This window comes from Siniperca chuatsi, linkage group LG18 (genome assembly GCF_020085105.1).
Source record: "Siniperca chuatsi isolate FFG_IHB_CAS linkage group LG18, ASM2008510v1, whole genome shotgun sequence".
Classification (NCBI taxonomy): Eukaryota; Metazoa; Chordata; class Actinopteri; order Centrarchiformes; family Sinipercidae; genus Siniperca; species Siniperca chuatsi.
This window is the reverse complement of record NC_058059.1, coordinates 17,098,027-17,115,269: the sequence shown is the minus strand read 5'-3', so window position 1 is coordinate 17,115,269 and position 17,243 is coordinate 17,098,027. Positions and strand designations below refer to the sequence as shown.

Genomic DNA, 17,243 nt, shown 5'->3' with positions numbered 1-17,243 from the left:
TAAAAAATAAAAATTGACAACATTATAGAGAGAGAGAGATGATGATGAGGGTGAAAGAGTTCAACAAAACAGACAGAACGAGGGACTACAGGAGAACAAGGAGTAAAAAAGGAGGACGAGTATGAGAGATATTTACCAACAGTGACGTGTGCAAAGCTCATATATATAATATAACTATCTTTCTCTCTCTCTCTCTCGTCCACTGTATTGACGGATGACGGCATGCAGGCGAGGGATGTGTGGGGATGAATGGATGGACAGGGGAGAGCAAAGGGAGGGAGGGATGACATCAGTGCAGAATCTATTTCCAGCCAATCCCCTCGCAGCCCCCTGCCTGCTGTCTCCGCCCTCCCACACCGTCTCCCTTGTTGCTACGGCAGCAGCACCATCCCGCCTGTGCGCGGCATTGTTTAGGGTTGGTAGTAATGCGGCGTGGTGTGTATGTGTGTGTTTGTGTGTGTGTGTGTGTTGATATGAGACACTGCAATCCAGCACAAGTAATCACCTCTTTTTTCTTAGTCAATCATCCATCCCTCCTCCCTCTCCCTCTTTGTCATCCTTCATCTCTTCCTTCTCTTCATCTGCATTGTGCCTGTCGCTGTCTCGTCTTCCATCTCACCTTCTCTCACCTCGCTGTCTTAACGTTCAAGGTCCTTTCATTCTTGATTTATTTTTTGCTGCAGCGCTTCTGTCAACTATTCACACTTCATGTTCACACACAGCAAACACTATACACACATTCACATGCATATATATATATATATATACACTAACATAACAGCTCATAATGTCCCAATTCAGATTTTTCTGCAATGGAGTCACTTTTTTTCACCTATGATTTGGACAACGTGGATATATTGTACAAAATCTGATCCAGAGGCGTGTGAATCTACAGACAAATGACAAATTAAAGGAAAAACCTGAATAAATGAGTGGACAAACAACAAATGCAGATGCTTCCACACAGGGCACGAGGAGCCACTGAATGGTTTGATGAGAATGATGTGAATCATACTGTGGCCTTTGCAGTCACCAGGAAGGGAAGGTCTAATGAAAGACGCTATGGCGTTCTGGGAAATGTAGGATCCGGTATCTTTAGAGTTTGACCCATACTAGGGACTAAAAATCGGGATACCCCGGCCTTTGCTGCATCAGCATATGACCATTCATTTTTTAAACCTGTCTCTTGCAAGTCCCCCAACTATATGGAAGTGAAATACTAAATTGCTGGGTGCCCCTTTCAAACTGAAGACAGATAATGCATTAGATTTGCAGGTTTGATTTTCATATTTAATTGTACAAAAAATTAAAAATGTTCAAATTTTACAAAAAGTGACTGCTTCAGTTTTCATACAAAATGCCTACACATTTGTATACTTCTCTTGTAACCATAAACTGGCTGCCACATTTCCTCTTTTGAGGTCAGCTTTTGCTTACTGTTGAGCCCAGACAGTCTCTTTTTCTTTTACCACGTCAGATAGAAAACCAAGACATTAACACTAAGAATTTCCCATGAGTTGAAGCTGGTTGGAAACAAGCCTCTTCTGATACCGATCGTCTGCTTACAAGTGTCATTTCAATATTGCTCTCAGATCATACTTGTATTACATGAGTTACATCTTGGAATATTCATTAAAAACAAATCAGATATACAACATTTCAGAGTTGAGCATAAAGGCCTGTGAACCAAAGCTTAACAAATATCCATCCACATCCATATGCCCATGTATTGCTTACCCATAAGCTAGCTCAATCACACACACACACATTTTCTCACATAAACCTATTCATTAAAATTTATATGAGAATGATGCAGTATTAATGATCAGTTTTTTTATGTAGTCTGATTGTCTGTCTCTTTCAGCTGGAGTGTCTGCCTATTTTGCAGCCAGCCTGTTTGTGTCAGGGTGTCTGCGTTTTCCTCCTCTCATCTGCTGCTGTGCTGCTCTCTTTTCTCTCGTAACCATGGAAATGAGATCAACATGCAAATACCTAAGCACGCTCGCTAAGGCTGTGTGATAGAAGATGCAAATTGCATTTCCGCTTGTAGGATTATACACCCACACACACAGATGCACACTTAGATGTATACAAGCGCGCACACAAACGTTTGTGTGTGCACATACTTAAGCACACCCACCTGCAGTCCAGCACATCTCTCAGCACATTACACCACAACCAGGCTGAAATTATCTTTAGGTGAAGTAGTACTGAACCGTAAATGAAAATGAAATCAAACACAGTTTAAGTAATTTTGATTTAATTTTGATTTAAAATCATACTATTTGAAGAAAATATGAAATGTCCCTATTAAAAGTTAATGTTAAAATAATTTCATTTTTGGCATTTAATTTAAATGACATGTTAAATGTATCAAATTGAAGTGATATGACCTTAAAGCTGCATTAGTTGATTTTTGGCCACTTTGACAAAAAAAAAAAAAACATCAAAACAAGCTGACAGATACATTGCTAATGCCATCTTATACAGTTGCTATGGCTAAAATGTTAGCAAACAGCTGCCTACTTACACATCCAGTGGAAACAAAGCAACATTAGCATTTATTTGCAGGTGTATTTATGGCCAAATGACAAATATAAGTCCAATATTCACTGTTATTTTAGCTCTGTTTTTATCTCCAACAACACTGAGAAAAATATTTGGTACTTTAGCTGTTTTGCTTGCTTGCCTTTCTTCACAAGCTAGTTTTGCTAAATTTCTGTCTGCCTATGAAGCTGGGCAGGTAGCATACAGTGGGTTTTATGTCAGTTTATTTAGCTGGAAATGGTGGAGGGTTTAATGGGAGCGGTGAGACTGAATATACAGTTTTTCTGTGGCTTAAAACAAATCAAAACTACCAAACAAACAAACAAAAAACAAGCTAAAAGAGGCTAATTTGCTCCACATAGCCTTGCTGCAGAGTTGTGTTTTAATTATCTGTGATATTAGTAACTATTGTACAATCAATTGTTTCGGATTAGTCATTTGATTCACTTTTATCATGAAAAATATTTATTAATGCAGATTTAAATATAAAATATGAATCAAAAAGTAAATGGAGCACCTCTACTATGGGATAACATGTTCCTCCACAAATAAATAAAACAAAGGTCAGAAGCTAATAGGATAGGCTATAACATGGGCTGTGGTTTAATACTGCTCATTTGAAATCCATTTATTTCATCATTAGAAACTAGCATTCAAATGTGCTGTTGAGCTGGTTAAGGCATGGCAAGGTGGAGTCTAACGTCCATCCTCGTCGGCTCTCATTTCATTGATGTCTGTCGTTTTTTATGAATGAACGGCAGAGGAGAAAAGGGGACGGGAAACTGAACGTTTTGTGATAGGCTGCTATCGGTTGACGTCACCTCCGCCGTGACGCGAAGCACCCATTCATAAAATAAAAAAAACAAGGGAAAAAAGAGAAACAACCCTGAGGAGGAACACTCTGCGAGGGAGAAAGAAAGAAGTGACCGGACTGAGCGTAAAGAGTAGTGCGGTTACAATGCACGGGATGATGCGCTAAGGGAATCCACCGCAGGATCCGTGCGCCTTCTCCAGGTCTGGAGGGCGGTGGGGGCTCAGAGAGAGAGCGAGAGAGACAGAGAGACGAAGATAAGCGACAGTGAAGCATAAACACGCAGACTGAAACGACGTGCGATGGAGGACCTGGGCGAGATGGACTGTCCGGTGCTGAAGCGGCTCCTAAAGGACGACAGCGCCAAGTGCCTGCTGCTGGACTGCCGCTCCTTCCTCGCCTTCAGCGCGGGGCACATCCGCGGCGCCGTCAACGCCCGCTGCAACACTATCGTCCGCCGCAGGGCCAAGGGCTCCGTGCTGAGCCTGGACCAGATACTGGCCGGGGACGAGGAGGTCCGGGACCGCCTCCGCTCCGGGATGTACTCCGCCGCGGTGCTGTACGACGAGAGGACGCCGGACTCCGACGCGGTGAAAGAGGACAGCACTCTGACTCTGGTGCTCAACGCACTGTGCAGGGACTCCTCCGGCACACACATATACCTGCTCAAAGGTAAATACGTGCAGCATGTAATGATGATAAAATAGGCTTCACTCAACATTACATTTCAGGTCCATGGAAGCATTTCATCTAATGTTACTGATGAATGGTTGTTTATTCTTTACTTTAATATAGGGCAATAAAGAGGTATAAAATATAAATGACAAATTCCATAGATTCCCATGGTACTGTTATAATAATGGTAGTACAAATTATGTTTATTTCATTGTTAAATTCAACCTTTAAATGGGGCAGTAACAGCCTGCAATATATAATACAATTTTTTACATTTTTAGTCACAATAGGTGAGTTCTTTCATCTCTACTATACAAATGGCATTTCTTCTTGAATAAGTCTTTATATTAGTCAAAAAATATGTACACTGAAAATATTCATGATAAAAGTAGACTTACTTGGAAGATTATAATGTTTCTGTTAATGAATCAGAGACAATAATAATAATAAAAGCTCCAAATGTCATTAATAGCCTAGTTTAAATGGATATGCCACCAGCCTATCATTGCTCATTTTATTTTTCAACCAACATAATCAATATTATTTTATTGCCTAGCTGCTCATTCGCCTATAAACCAGAGATTGAAATATCCTGCTCACCGTGCCTGCTCTATTTTTATGCACTGGTGTAAATTTTCTTCTTTTTTTTGTACAATACACACACTCACTCAGTCACTCACAGCTACACACATTCACACACAGACCAATGGCCGTGAGCTGAGTGAATGAGGTAATGCTGATGCGTAGAAGCCAAACCAGAGGGACTTACAGAACACACATGATCCTTTCAGAAACAGTCCGCTTCGGGTAAATCACAGATGGGAAGCTGTAAAATCTAAAATCAACACTCGATTTACCCAGAAGACTATATTTAGACTGCAGGAAATTAGAAAACCAAAGCTGCTGCAAGCTGCAAGTTGTGGCGCATTGTTATTTTTTTTCGTGCATCCTAATGACGCAGGCGCCTTGAAGCACAGGAGTGTATGTATGTAGCTTATAAAGATGACATTTTCCCAATTAATCTGATTTGATCCCTGAGGTGCAGAGAGCGTTGGTCAGCCTGCAGATGTATAAAAAAACAACTAAAGGGATGATGAAATTGTTTTAAAATCCACGGCAGTAGACACAGGACAGAGTAGGTCAGGGGTCGATTTAAATAAATAAATAAATCCTGGTGCATATTGTGCTGGGATGGTAATGTGGGTAGCCATGTTTCTTTTGTCCTTAAGTATGCTTATGTGGTGTTATATGCATATAAACCCCACATAAAATTTCTGTTATGTTCCTGGAGGATCTTAAAGTCTGTCGGTGCTCCCCAGTAGTGATTGAATCTCTCATCATTTACTATAAGATTGTTTCTAATGTGATAATTTAAGGTATCCTATAGTCCTTTTCCTAGAGCAGTTTAATTATATTTAATCTCAATGTCTCTTTTCCAGGCGGCTACGACAGGTTTTTCACAGAGTACCCAGAGTATTGTTTAAAGACCAAATCCTTACCGTCCCTCACCAGCCAGTCCAGCATCGACTCTGCCTGCTCGTCTTGTGGGACGCCACACCATGACCAGGTAAAACACAACAGTACCACCAGTGTCAATCTGATGTAGGTCATGTGTAAGCTGCTACTGAGTGTGTGCAGCCAATTGTTAAGTCTGCAACTAATGAGTGTTTTCATTCACAAATGTGATAAATAATCACAATTGCCTATCACAAGTTACCAGACCAAAAAGCAATGTCTTTAGTTAGCCTACTTTTAGTCAGACTAAAAGTATACAGTTTAAAATAATATGCAACTTTTTGTGTTTGATAAATAGATGATTAACTGTTCTTACATTATCAAAACTGGAATTTATTAATGTCACGTCAGTCAGCTTTTTATTCTGTGAAAGTCAACTTCAGTTTCGCACACTGACGCAGAGAGCTGACATGTGCAAACACTGGAAGTTATTTGCCTTGCTACGCAACTGTTGTTCTCTTTCCCACGTTCATTCAAGCGCATTTCCACATCCAGTCTAGGTATCCAAAGCACTGAAGGTGTAGTTACAAACTAACTAGTTCTTCAGTGTACACTGATGGGAACATTTTCTGAAAATCCACTTTTTGTTTAAATTAGTTATTTGTCTTTTGCTAGGCTGGACTGGAGGTCATAGTTTACCATCAATTCACCTCTGTGCCACTTCCTGTGACCTGGGTGGCCTGGTTTTGTTGGTCGGTGATCTGCTGTTTGAGCCTGCAGATTTTATGCAAGGTTCACAGTCACATGCAGTGTGGGCGTAATTTCCCTGGAACGTGTGAGAAAAGAGATGCAGACAATCCAGCCTCTGTGTGTTCTCTAGGAAAAATGGTTGATAGTCTCAGCCACAGTGTCAGGTGGGGTTTTTATTCCAGGAATACTCTAGCTTCCTGTTGCAGCATAGAAATGATGGACTGGGTAAGAATATCGGTATCTCACTCGCTATTTTCCTCTCACCCCCCTCCTCTTCACATTACATCTCTTAGCAGTATTGATCATTTCCTGACACTGTGTCAGTACCGAGGTCGTCAGCGGCAGTGACATAAACAGACAGAGCCCTCGTCAATAAGTCTCACTACCGGTATAGACCGCCAACCAGCTGACCCCTCAGATCCAGTGAAAGGGAAAACAATACTTCCACTCTTACATTAGAATATGCCTTGAGATATGTTTCAAAATAAACAAAAACTGGTCCAAAATTGGATTGGTACATGTAAACATCAGGACATAGTTCTAGACATAAAGCAGAAAGGACAAACGCATATTCACATCTGTACTCAGTCCATGCTACGTTAAGCAAATAACTTACAGTGTGTACTGTACAGTATGCGGTAGCACATTGTACTTTTGCTTACACTGTAGCAGCTGCAAACATATGTTTATAACATATTTTTCTCAGAACAGTTTTTTCCACTGATAAAGTGTGATCAAAGAAAAGGTACAAGGTGTGCTCAATGAAGCATGAGAGAATGCTAAATCACCAGGATAAATCTGTTGTACTTACAGATGAATCAACAACACGCTGTTTCCACTGGTGGTTTGAGCATGTAAACATTAGTCAGCTCATCAGATATGCAGCTCCTACAGCGAGATTCCATATGGGGAAAATAACTTGGCTTGAAACAAACTAAATGGCCCATCGAATGACCCTGCATTAATCACACAGATAATAAGCTACCCCTGTCTGACGAGTGTGGCTAATGTGATTAAACAAAATATTTAAGCGAGGTCACACTTATACTGAAGACATCTGGTCTCTGGCTTCTGCTGCACACACTGAGACAGTGAATTCTTTGTCTTATCATGTAAGCTGTTTTTCAAGTAAATTATGTCCGACATGGCTCTAAGTTAGGTTGGGTCAGGAGATGTTTCTGCATGTATTGATGACTCAATGAACTGACTGAATGAATGAATGAATTCTGAACAAACTGCTGATTTATAAAGAAATAATTAATTAATCATCAACCTCACATCTGTCTTTTGTCCAGGGCGGTCCAGTTGAAATCCTCCCGTTCCTCTACCTTGGCAGCGCCCTCCACGCGTCCAAGAAAGAGGTCTTGGACGCCATAGGAATCTCCGCCTTGCTGAACGTGTCCTCTGACTGTCCCAACCACTTCGAGGGGGCGTACCAGTACAAATGTATTCCTGTGGAGGACAACCATAAAGAAGACATCAGCTGCTGGTTCCTGGAGGCTATTGAGTTCATAGGTCAGTGAGTAAGTGTGTGTGTCTGTGTGTGTGTATGTGTGTGTGTGTGTTTATCTGTGCATTCCCATGGTGGATAACCCCAAATGAAATGAGCTTCCGTCAGGCAGCAGATTGTTTTGTGCTTTAAGTGGTTTGTTTTTCGGTCACATATTAAAAGATTTAATCTTCATTCATTTTGGAATGTTTTTATGCAAGCTGTTGCAGTGTCTGCTGGTACATGTCAAAGACCTTTTTAATATTAATGAATAGACATATGTAGGGCTGCAGCTAACGAATGTTTTCATTATCAATTAATCTACCGATTGTTTTCTCGATTAATCGTTTGTCTATAAAACAGCAGAAAAATGCCCATCCCACTTTTCTAGAGCCCAAGGTGATGATATCACATGTCTTGTTTTGTCTAATCAACAGTCTAAAACCTAAAGATATTTCATTTCCTGTAATGTAAGACAAGGAGAAGCAGCAGATTCTAACATTTAGGAAGCTGAAACCATCAAATATTTGATGATGATATTTGATAACGATAAATCACTTATCAAAATAGATACATTTTCTTTTGATTTGCTCATCGTTGCAGGTTTAGACTTATGTTTAGCTAAATCTAATCCATGGAAAATCTTTTCACATTTGTTTTGTGTGCTAAGTTCTCATTACTGGGATATTTTCTGTTGATGCAGTTTCAGCAATGGCAGCTCATTGCTGCTCATGCTAACAAAACAAGCCCTCTCCTTCAATCCCAAACCCAAAATGTAAAGCGCAGGCAGATGACAACAGATCAGACATTTATTCGTTGGAATCCGTCACTAATTATAATTATTATTATAGTAGCCCTTTATCACACACATTTCAGCAGACTTTGTAGAAGGAGAAAAAGAAAGAAAATGCATACCAAAATCTAATCACATTAATCCAGTGCAGAACAAAACGATGTAATTCACTCAAAGACAGAAGAAAGCATTTGGAATGAGAAAATATTCCAATATAATATATATATAATATAGGCAAGTGTGCGATTTTGCTTTTGCTTTGCATATCCATGCTGTGTGTAGTCTGTGTGTGTGTTGTTTCCATGTTGTGACTATATATATATATAGTTAGTGAGCTTGTACTCTGATGTGTGTGTGTGTGTGTGTGTGTGTGTGTGTGTGTGTGTGTGTGTGTGTGTGTGTGTGTGGGTGCTGGTATGCGTCATAGTTAGCTGCTGTGGGACCAGAGTCTGACTCATCCACTGTTACCGGGTGAACAGACGCTGTGGTGGAGTTACCTGAAATCTTTGTGTGTGTGAAAGAGATTTTGAGAGAGACAAAATGAAGACATCTGAAAAGTAGAGCGAGACACAAAGAATGTGGGAGGTGGTCCAGAAAGGTCATGGAGTGAACTGGATTCAAAGCAGTAATTTTATATTCAAACAGCAGCCTGGCCAGCAGTGGTGGAACATTAAATTAAATTAATCAACATGAAAAAACAATAAATGAAGTCCCTCCATTATCTTCTTCATATTCTGTGCTTCCAATTTCCTGTAGGCCGCCACACATGCCCTCAGACATTAACATGAGCGTCCAACTAATCATTCAAAATTAGGTTGTTGGGGAAATTGAGTTACTGTAAACGCTTTAATCAAACTATTACCTAAATCTGGTTATGCACAGTAACAAAGTAATAATATGCGTCTAAACATACCGAAAGAGGCAGAGACATAAATAGGACAGGGGAGGAAGTGTGAAAGAGGCTGATGACTCAAATTTTTGCACTTGCGTGTTTCAGTTAAATGTGATTTGCTGCTTTCTCACTTTGAGGTTTGCTACTGGTTTGACTGCACAGGGAGGGGAAATGAGAAGAGCTTGAGAAAAAGAGTCACTGTACATCTGTTGTGTTTAAAATACTTGGTGGCTGTAAAAGAAATTACATTTGGTGCCACCAAGTTCAAATGGGTCCTTTCTCACCTTTAAAGAAATCAGCTAAACAGACGGATGAAAAGCTCATCCTCAAATGAACTGCTACAAACATGCTTGGAGCCCTTTGCTTAGAGATAAAATAAACAGGAAAACATTCAGTTCAGTTCACTTTCATCATCCATGAAGTAACAAAATAAAAACAAAACTAAGAGTCTACAGCCACGCTAGTGGCTCTGCAAGGCTAACCTTGCGCTGATTTTAGCTAAATTCAACATGCTAACATGCTCACACTGACAATGCTAACATGCTGATGTTTAGCAGGTATAATGTTTACAATGTTCTCCATCTTAGTTTAGGGTGTTAGCATGGTAACATTTGCTAAGTACAGCTAAGGCTGATGGGAATATAATTCGTTTTGCAGGCGTTTGGTCATAAACAAAAGTAGTGGGCAAATTAAAAATGTGACCTGAAGATGGCGCTACAGGATATGTTATGGGATCACCAAAGTTCTTAGAAGTCATCCTGAGGAGGGCACGGATGTCTGTACCAAATTTCATGGCAATCCATCCAACAGTTGTTGAGACATTTCATTCAAAACCACAAATGTGAACCTCATGGTGGCGCTAGAGGAAAAACTCAGAGGGGCACCAAAGTCATTAGGGTACATTGTCTGGGAACCGTGAATGTCTGTACAAAATTTGGTGCCAATCCGTTCAGTAGAGGTTGAGATATTTCACTGGATTAGTGAAAGCTTTGACCTGCTCGTGGCGCCAAATCCATGGCAATCCATCCAGTAGTGATATTTCAGTCTGGAGATTTTTGTAGTAGCCTATAAAAACTGAATTATATTTACTGTGCATAGAAACCTCTGACCTCTGACCCCTGACCCCCTCTCTCCTCAGATTCAGTACGGGACTCCAGTGGGCGAGTGCTGGTCCATTGTCAAGCAGGCATCTCCCGCTCTGCCACCATCTGCCTGGCCTACCTGATGAAGAGGAAGCAGGTGCGTCTGGATGAAGCCTTCGAGTTTGTGCGCCGGCGTCGCAGCATCATCTCCCCCAACTTCAGCTTCATGGGGCAGCTGCTGCAGTTCGAGTCGCAGCTCCTCGCCACCTCGTGCGCCGCCGAAGCAGCTGCCACAGCGAGCCCGCTGCTTGGACCCAAGTCCTCGACGACCACCACCTCGACGACGGCCACGCCCACCTCTCCGTTCATTTTCAGCTTCCCGGTTTCTGTGGTGAACCCCGCCTACCTGCACCACAGCCAGATCACGACCTCCCCCGGCTGCTGATTGATAGCCAATCACAGCCTTCCCCCGACAAACTAACAGATCACAGACTAGGCTGCCATTGGCTGGAAGAGCTGTCAGTCTTACTGACCGCTGCAGTATGAATATGCTTCCAGGGTGGGGAGGTGAGAAGCGTCACGGTGCCTGAGTCAAAACTCTGAACTGACTGAAAAAAGACATTTTAAAGTTCAGAAACCAGCCAACGCTCCTTCCATTTTAACATGAGATTTATCCAAATTGACCAAAAATGAACTGGCTTTCACAGCTTGTTTCAGTAAGCGAGTGTTGGACTGACGTTTACTGAAGATACACCCTCTTCCTTGACAAAAACAAAACAACAACAACATGCACAGAGGCACACTGACACACAAACACTGACACAGAGGCATGAGCAGCAGTGAACACTCTCTCTCTCTCTCTCTGCCTCTCTCACACACACACACACACACACACACACATTCATGACTGCCAACTGAATAAGCTCAGTATGAAGACAGGGTCTGTTGCTATGGAGACAACAGGTCTTTAGGAGAGGAGATGGACACAGGAAGGAAGGAGGAATTTTAAGCACCCGCTCTTTCCCCTTTGGGTGTCCCTCCTGTTGCCAGACAAAAGAGATGGATGGAAAAAAGAGGGGAGGAGACGGTGATAGAAAGCAGGATCCTCTTCAGTGACAGGTGCTCTGCCGGCGATCCGACCGGAGCTTCCTGTCTTTCATACGTCCTCTTCCTCTCTCTGTCCTTCTCCCCACCCCCACCCCTCCACCTTCCTCTCCTCTCATCTCCTTTTCATCCTTTTATATTCCTTCCCTCCTCTTCCTCCTCCTCTCATCTTCACCCCGTCCGCCCCCTCTCCTCTGCTCCTCATCTCCTCACTGAAGAGGCTAAATAAATAAAATAAGATGCCAAATAAAGGCCAGGGCCCTCGTAAATGGACCAGGAAACCCCACTGCAGGCCCCTGATACACACTGTAGAAAACTTGTTCTGCTACATCACAAAAACCTTTTTGGAGCACAGTGGCTCTGGAAGACAGCCACTTAAAAAAGCATGCTGGTGGTTTTGTAAGTTTTAACCCATTATATCTTTTAAGACATCTGTTTCACTAATTTTCTGCAAGTTTATTTTCATAATGTACTCAAATGAACTGAAAACATTCGCTCTTATAGGCTTAGGGTTTGGAAAATGATCATTTCTTTAGTTAATGGGCTAAAATGTGCACCACCAGCGAATGGTCCTTTATATGTTTGTGCCTTGTTCATAAAGGTGCCCCATGGATTTAGGCGTTCCTGGATTTGCCAGTGGAACGAAACTTTTTTCTTAGCTGCTAGAGAGCAGATTGCTGAAAGTTAGTCAGACTTAAAAAAAAAAAAAAAAAATCTCAGCATTCCAGCAGTGCTGCACAGACTCTTATTCCACAATGTCAAAAGAGCAAAAGCTTCTCTCTTCATCTCTGCTCACGCATACTCACAGATGGACACACACATAATATACTGTATTTCAGTAGGTGTAAGTCCATATTAGGCGTCAGACTCACAGTAAATTCCACCTTTGAAATGGCAATTATTCAGGCTGACAAAACTTATAATAAAATTAAATGAAGTGTGCTTCAACATCTTGAGTTTGAGCAATTGGAGACATTTTAGGGGCAATATTTTCTCGCATATATCCTCCCATGTTTTCACAGATCCACCTACCAAACATGGGTGTTTTACACTCTGCTTACCGAACATCAGGGACCCTCAGTGTTGTTCCTTGTGAGGGGGAATCCAGGTTTCACTTTTTAAATCCATGCTGAAAAAAAGGAGGGATGGAGAAAAAGAGAAGAACACTTTTGGCTGTGAGGCCATAATCCAATAAGAGGAAGTTGTCCTTATGAATCAGTTAATTCAGTGTATATCTGAGTCCTGATGTGCACACACATGCGTACAACACAACCATAACCTTTCTGTTTTTGAAGGTTGTCCACAGCTCTCTCCGTAGCACCTTGAAGTCATGCAATACTGTACTTACAATCCATTCAAGGAAAACAACAGCAGCAATGACTTTTTAGGACGTTTCATAATATCACAATTTGAGACAATGTTTGTATTGCTTCTGCTTATGACCAGGCTAAGCTCTACACTCCGTGCTAGACATCCAAAGGCACAAAGTCCAACCATGGTTACTTTTATACCCAGGTCCTGATGTACGCACAAAACACACACACACACACACACACCGGGTTTCAAAGAATACAAACCTTTTTCTGTTTTTGAAGATCGTTGGCACCTATCTCTGTAGCACTTTGAAGTGATGCAATACTGTATTTATAATTTATGATTGATTTGTACATGATGATGGTAGACTGATTAGACTTTGCATAAAGACATTTTGTCCACGTAGGGAGAGAGAGAGAGAGAGAGAGAGAGAGAGAGAGAGAGAGAGAGAGAGAGAAAGAGAGCCAATCAGTGAAAAACGCAATACTTGGTACACATCTGTGGTACCTGTCTGTCTGTCTGTCTGTCTGTCTGTCTGTATGTCTGTCTGTCAGCCTGTCTGCCTCTCTGTGGTAGTCCATCTGACTGTCCTCTCTGTCTGGTCAATGCTGTTTACCCATCTTGGCAATATCAATCCTCCACTTGGACATTTATATATATAAAAACACAACTTTCCCTCAATTTTATTGTGGAATAAATGATCTGTGCATTTATTTATTACTGAAGATCCACTGTTGAATAAACAATATTCTTAATTAAGTTGTATGTGCTTTCTTTGTATGATGGTGTGTGAAACTGAATAGATACACACAGTGTCAATACACACAATTTGATATAAAGAATTAAAACAGTGAATAATATATGTGTGTTGATTTCTACATTCTTGGTAATGTAGGAATTAATACACACAGACGTAGAAGTACAATAGATGATGCAGGTTTAGCGAATGCGGGTTCAAGAAAAAAGAACGTCATCATCCAGTGACTCATCCAATCACAGATTTTCCCACATAATAGTGTCAAAGCAAGCAGAGGAGGATTTTTACTCAAGCGCCTCCTCTTATAAGTCATACAACTTTCCAATGAATTAATTATACTTGGCTTCAAAAGTAAAGTTGTCCAAAATAATCCAAGGAGGCCCGAGGTCAAAGACAAAAAAGGGGCACGACACAATAACAGTAACACATAGAATTTTGCACTTGCAAGAAAACCAAACTACACAAGTACTACTGCTCTTATCTCTATAGCCATATGCAGGCACCTCTCTAATTGTGCCTTAAATTAAATCAAAATTAGCTTTATTGGCCAAGTATGTGTACACATCCAAGGAATTTGACTCCGGTTTTAAGTTGCTCCCAGTGTTACACACAGTTTCAAGGACAATTTTCATCAAGATAGAAATTAACAAAGAACTCTTATGGGCATACAAGTAGGTGAAAAATATTTTTACATATATGAAAATATATAAATAGAAAATAAATAGAAAAATATAGAAATATTTAATCTTCTCAAACAATTCTTTTTAAATGTGATAAAATGGGAAATCCATGACAGCATGTGTATTCTTTGTTATTTAAAATACCAGGAACTCCTTTGCATTTTTTACTCCTCCTTTCAGAGAAAGGAATGTTAGCTTGCACCGCCATCTAGTGGTGAGAACATTTAATTGTCAGCCTATTTCAGATGACGACAGCCACAAAACATGAGCAAAGCACTAACCCAGCAACAGGTAAGGGTGTGATTCCCAGTTTAACCACTACAACTGCAGAGATTCATGATACTTATTCCAAAGGGGGCTCATTGCCCCTGGGATAGCACACCTGGATGCCTTTGTGGCCCAACTGAAAAACAGGAACCAAGGCAAGCTAGGACAAATTACAAGACAGAACAAATTTGATTACAACACACCTGTTCTCAAATCTCTGCATTGGTTTGCATTTTAATTCTTCTACTTGGTCTTGGTCCTATGGCACCTCTCTGACTTGCTTGTCCAGTAAGAATCCATAAGTCCTCTAAGGTCATCCAGCATGGACAATGGTTGTTCCGAGGTTTAAATCAAAAGTTTTGTTTTTATAGTCCAAACTGCTGGAATGCCTTAAATTGCATTAGATAAGCTCCACCACTAACTACAACATTTTTTTCCTCCTGTGCATTATATTTGCTTTGTTGTGTTTTTAACTGGTCTAGTTGTTTGTTCGTACACAGTAGGGCCTATATTTTTCTGAAAGGTGACTTGTTTCTCCTACAGTCTAATGTTTCCCCCCCGAATTTAATGTGCTATAGTTTATAATCTTCCTTCCTTGCTTGCTTGCTTTCCACAAAGAAGTGAAACAGCACCCTCTGGATGGTAGCAGCTGGTATTGCGCAAGTGAAGCCAGGTGAAGTTGATATCCATTTATTAAAGAATATCAAGGATATCAAACAGTCACAAAGCCTATGGTCGCTGCCATGACTGTGCCCAACTGTAAGTAGTACGGTGTATAAGAAACGTTTTAGGTGAATTGTGAAGCCAGGCGCACTTTGGCCTCACTCCGAATAACTGAAGACAATTAATTTGTTAACATCATGTACATGACACAACCAAGAAAGTTAGCAAGCTTTCCACTGTTGCTATTGATATCAGCAAGCGTTACTAGCTAGCAGTGATGGAGGGAGCGGAGATGAGGAGTTTGTGTCAACAACTGTTTCTTATATACCATAATTTCCATTGCAGCAGCAAGTGCAGCAGGAACTCATGTAAAATGAATATTAACCACCAGAATTGACTTCAGCGTCAAATAACCTGAATCAAATACACCCTGTCTGTCTCTTTTTGCTCAGGTCAGGACTTTGACTAGGCCAATCCAAAGTCTTCATTTTGTTCTTCTTCAGCCATTCAGAGGTGGACTTGCTGGTGTGTTTTGGATCATTGTCCTGCTGCAGAACCCAAGTTCGCTTCAGCTTGAGGTCACGAACAGATGGCCGGACATTCTCCTTCAGGAGTTTTTGGTAGACAGCAGAATTCATGGTTCCATTTGTCACATCAAGTCTTCCAGGTCCTGAAGCAGCAAAACAGCCCCAGACCATCACACTACCACCACCATATTTTACTGTTGGTATGATGTTCCTTTTCTGAAATGCGGTGTTACTTCTACGCAATATGTAATGGGACACACACCTTCCAAGAAGATCAACTTTTGTCTTGTCAGTTCACAGAGTATTTTCCCAAAAGTCTTCATCAAGATGTTTTCTGGCAAAAATGAGACGAGCCTTAAAGTTCTTTTTGCTCAGCAGTGGTTTTCGTCTTGTAACTCTGCCATGCAGGCCATTTTTGCCCAGTCTCTTTCTTATGGTCGAGTCATGAACACTGACCTTAACTGAGGCAAGTGAGGCCTGCAGTTCTTTGGATGTTGTTGTGGGGTTTTTTGTGACCCCTTGGATGAGTCGTCGATGCGCTCTTGTGGTAATTTTGGTCGGCCGGTCATTCCTGGGAAGGTTCACCACTGTTCCATGTTTTCGACATTTGTGGATAATGGCTCTCACTGTGGTTCGCTGGAGTCCCAAAGCTTTAGAAATGGCTTTATAACCTTTTCCAGACTGATCTCAATTACTTTCTTTCTCATTTGTTCCTGAATTTCTTTGGATCTCGACATGATGTCTAGCTTTTGAAGATCTTTTGGTCTACTTCACTTTGTCAGGCGGGTCCTATTTAAGTGATTTCTTGATTAAGAACAGGTGTGGCAGTAATCAGGCCTGGGTGTGGCTAGAGAAATTGAACTCAGGTGTGATAAATCACAGTTATGTTTTAACAGGTGGGGCAATCACTTTTTCACACAGGGCCATGTAGGTTTGGATTTTGTTTTCCCTTAACAATAACAACCTTCATTTAAAAACTACATCTTGTGTTATCTTTGACTAATATTTAAATTTGTTTGATGATCTGAAACATTTAAGTGTGACAAACATGCAAAAAAAAAAAAAAAGAAATCAGGAAGGGGGCAAACACTTTTTCACACCACTGTATATTGTTTTGTGCCTTGTTTTCCTGGACCCTATAGCTGTTAATGTTACTGCTGTTGTCTACATAGACTATTAAGGAACTTTGAATCATTTCTTCACTTGTGCATTTATTGGTTGTTCAGTCAGTGTGATTTGTGCAGGATTGGACTGGATTGTAGCCTGTGCAGAAGGTTTGGTAGCTGCTTGTGAGAGTTTGTTCTCCTTGTTTAGATGTTAAGATGAGCTGCATAGTGTGTAATGAGTAAATATGTAACCTGTAGACCATAAGCTATTTTTTGGATGCCAAGCACATAGATACGAGGAGATCTGGAGGTATAAGATAAATGCATTTTT

General features: G+C 40.9%; 1 protein-coding gene across 1 annotated transcript; it reads left to right on the top strand.

Moving 5' to 3' along the window:
* Positions 1 to 1,280: 1,280 nt before the first annotated feature.
* On the top strand, positions 1,281 to 13,671 carry dusp4 (dual specificity phosphatase 4). Its single transcript, XM_044174485.1, has 4 exons — positions 1,281 to 4,030; positions 5,473 to 5,600; positions 7,534 to 7,753; positions 10,551 to 13,671. The coding sequence occupies exons 1-4, from the start codon at positions 3,661 to 3,663 to the stop codon at positions 10,937 to 10,939; spliced, it is 1,107 nt and encodes a 368-aa protein (XP_044030420.1). The 5' UTR covers positions 1,281 to 3,660; the 3' UTR covers positions 10,940 to 13,671.
* Positions 13,672 to 17,243: the final 3,572 nt, after the last annotated feature.